This window comes from Andrographis paniculata, unplaced genomic scaffold, assembly GCF_009805555.1.
Source record: "Andrographis paniculata isolate CXL003 unplaced genomic scaffold, ASM980555v1 Contig55END, whole genome shotgun sequence".
Taxonomy (NCBI): Eukaryota; Viridiplantae; Streptophyta; class Magnoliopsida; order Lamiales; family Acanthaceae; genus Andrographis; species Andrographis paniculata.
Genome location: NW_026137590.1, coordinates 3,172,984 through 3,176,264, shown reverse-complemented (window position 1 = coordinate 3,176,264; position 3,281 = coordinate 3,172,984). Strand labels below are relative to the sequence as shown.

General features: G+C 34.9%; 1 protein-coding gene across 1 annotated transcript; it reads right to left on the bottom strand.

Moving 5' to 3' along the window:
- Positions 1-2,244: 2,244 nt before the first annotated feature.
- LOC127256386 (RING-H2 finger protein ATL66-like) lies at positions 2,245-2,949 on the bottom strand. The gene has a single exon (XM_051282374.1). The coding sequence runs from the start codon at positions 2,751-2,753 to the stop codon at positions 2,274-2,276; it is 480 nt and encodes a 159-aa protein (XP_051138331.1). The 5' UTR covers positions 2,754-2,949; the 3' UTR covers positions 2,245-2,273.
- Between the last annotated feature and the right edge of the window lie 332 nt (positions 2,950-3,281).

The following is a 3,281-nucleotide window of genomic DNA, read 5'->3' as shown; positions in this document are numbered from 1 at the left end:
CGATGATCTTAATTTGATTGGAACTCCTAATGAAATCCAGAAAGCTGTTGAATATCTAAAAAAGAAGTTTGAGATCAAAAATTTTGGAAAAACTAAATTATACCTTGGTCTGCAAATTGAGCACTTGGAAAGTGAAATCTCATCTACCAATCAAATTATACCAAAAGGGTACTGAAACAAGTCATGATGGACAAATCACATCCGCTAAGTACCACAATGATCGTCAGGGCACTCGATCCAGCAAATGATCCTTTTAGACCAAAAGAGGAAAACGAAGAAACACTTGGCCCTGAAGTGTCATATGTGAGTGCTATATGTGCATTAATGTATCTTGCTAATAGCACCCGACCTTATATATCATTTGCTGTAAATTTATTGACAAGATTCAGTTCATCGCCTACTCAATGACATTGGAATGGGATTAAGCACATTTTTCGCTATCTCCAAGGAACAATTAATCTCGGTTTATTTTATTCGAAAGATTCTCAACATGAATTTATTGGTTTTGCCGGTGCAGGATATATATTTGATCTTCGTAAAGCCAAGTCTCAAACTGGCTATATATTTACTTGTGGCGTAACTGTGATCTCTTGGAGATCAATGAAACAAACCCTAACTGCCACTTCTTCAAATCATACTGAAATATTGGCAATACATGAAGCTAGTCGAGAATGTGTTTGTTTGAGGTCAATAACTCAAAATATTCTGAGAAATTGCGGGTTAATCACTGCCGATAAAATTTCCCTAACTATAATGTAGAAAAATAATGCATCTTGATAGCCCAATTGAAAAATGGGTTATATCAAAAGAGATAGAACGAAACATATTTCACCAAAATTCTTTTTCACTCATAATCTACAAAATGGTGAAATCAATGTGCAACAAATTCGATCAGATAATAATTTGGTGGATATATTAACCAAGACATTGTCGACGGCATCATTTGAAAAACTGGTGAAGAAAATTGGGATGCGTGGTTTAAGGGATCTCAAATAATGCTCATATTAAAGGGAGCAAATTGATACAAGAATATTGTACTCTTTTTCCTTCACTAGGATTTTTTTCTAGTAAGGTTTTAACGATACATATTTTTTGTATAAAGCATTCAAGGGAGAGTGTTATATACGTATCAGTTTCATCTCATAAATGTGGATGCTTTAGTATAAATCCACGTATCACTTATGTTGAATAATTTTCAACTGCTGAATGTATTAATATTTGCGTATAAATATGTCCTATGAATGGAATGAAATGATACACTACAATTCAATATAATTATTTTCTCGCACCCTCCCAACATACTACTTCCATATTCATGTCATACATATAGGCTATAAATATAATATATATTATATATATACATTTATATATATACCATATACATATAATATGTATTATACACAATATATATAATATAATACAAAATATAAAATAGTTGTTAGCGGTAGAAATAATTAATATTTCTATTGTCTATCCTTATAAATAATATTACTACAAGATATACATCATTGTTATTATTATTTAAATGTTACGAGGTGAAGGCATTGTATTCAACAATGTTTTAAAATGATGAAGAATGAGTGTGTTTGTTTGCGGGATTTTCCTCCAAATACATTATTCATCTAATTTTTTTTCTCAAAAATATTAAATTAAATATTTATTTTTTATTTTTTATATTATAATAAAACTCAATTTTACATTCAAAACATCACATCAACATCTATTTATATAATATCATACAACTATTCAAATTCAAAATTTTTATTATTCAAATTTAAAGTCAAATCCAATTCCCCAAACAAACACACATTTATGTATTATTGTGATACTAATGTAAAAGTCAAATTGTCACCGTACTGGTAAAAAAACAAATGAAAGTTTGACCAATTAAAGAATAAAAAAAAAAAAAGAAAAGATCGAGTGACTAAATTCTTTGAAACTAATAATATTTCATTTTTTCATTATCAATTTATTAAAGTGTTCAGATATATTCGGTTAAGTGAATTATCCAATAGTTAAATTTGCCATTATTATTTTCCATAATACACAAGTGAAACTAATTCATCTCATTTCAACAAATTAAATGTGATAATCCTTTGCTGTAATGCGGGTGCAGAATCCAACGCGTGCACCGACAAACACTGTAACATTTCCCATCCCCAATTTAGGGACCAAAAAAAAACAGTAGAAATATATATATATAATATATATATATAATTTTTTGTTTTTCAAATAAATAAAAAAGAAAGAAGCTACAGACACGGACTGCCGAATCAGACAAGCGAGTCGGCTCTGAGCTCGGCTCGGCAGAGCGGGCAGCTCGGCTGAGCCGCGAGCCACTTATCCACACAGTCAGAATGAAAGCGATGGTTGCATTGCGGCAGCACTTTCACTTTGTCCCCATCGGCGAAGACTCCGAGGCATATGCAGCATTCGGCGTCGGCGCCGCCGGACGAGCCGAGCTTGTGGAGCACAATCGGAAAGCTATTAATCGTAGCCGGGTCGAGGCCGCCGGCGCCGGCCAATTGCGCGGTGGAGAGCGACAGCCCTTGCGGCGCCGGCGCCGGCGCCGGCGACGAGTGGCCGGAGCGGCAGACCCAGCGGGCGTAGAGGAAGAGGAGTGCGACGACGAGAATGACGGAGAAGAGGACGATGATGAAGAAGAGCGTACGGCCGCGGATTTGGAAATTGCTGTCGTCGAATTCGGCGTAGTGCCACCGGAATGGCGTCGTCGGCTCTTGCTGGTACGACATGGCGGCGGCGGCGCCGGTGCCGGAGGAGATCAGAAGAGCTTGTTTAGCTTGCTTGCTTTTGGATCTGAGGTTGCAGTAGTGTATGTATCCATGTATTGTAGAGTGGGGCCGAGATAGGTATATGTATTATATTATATATATGTAAATGTATATGTATATCTCTGTGTGTAGAGTAAAAAAAGGCTGGAGTTTGCAGTTGCACCAGAAAGTCGGGGCAACGGATTTCACATAATTTTATAAAAGGGTAAATTCGACCTTTCACTCACCTAGCCGGGACCAATGTTTTTATGCAAAATCCAATACTTTTTGTTCCGTCCCTTTTCTAATACTAATTCTTGTTTACATATTATTATTATTTTATTTTTTATGACGTGAAAGAACTACAGCTACTATTCTTATTGGCCGTTTCAAGTAAATTCTTAATTAAATTTAATAACTTACAAAGTAAGTTTAATAAAATAAATTACATAAGATAAATTATTTGTGACCGATAAAAATTGGAAACCTCAAAATTTGAACCTATGACAT

Excerpts from the sequence above, each read along its gene's own strand:
- LOC127256386 (XM_051282374.1), bottom strand. The coding sequence starts at position 2,753 with ATGTCGTACCAGCAAGAGCCGACGACGCCATTCCGGTGGCACTACGCC.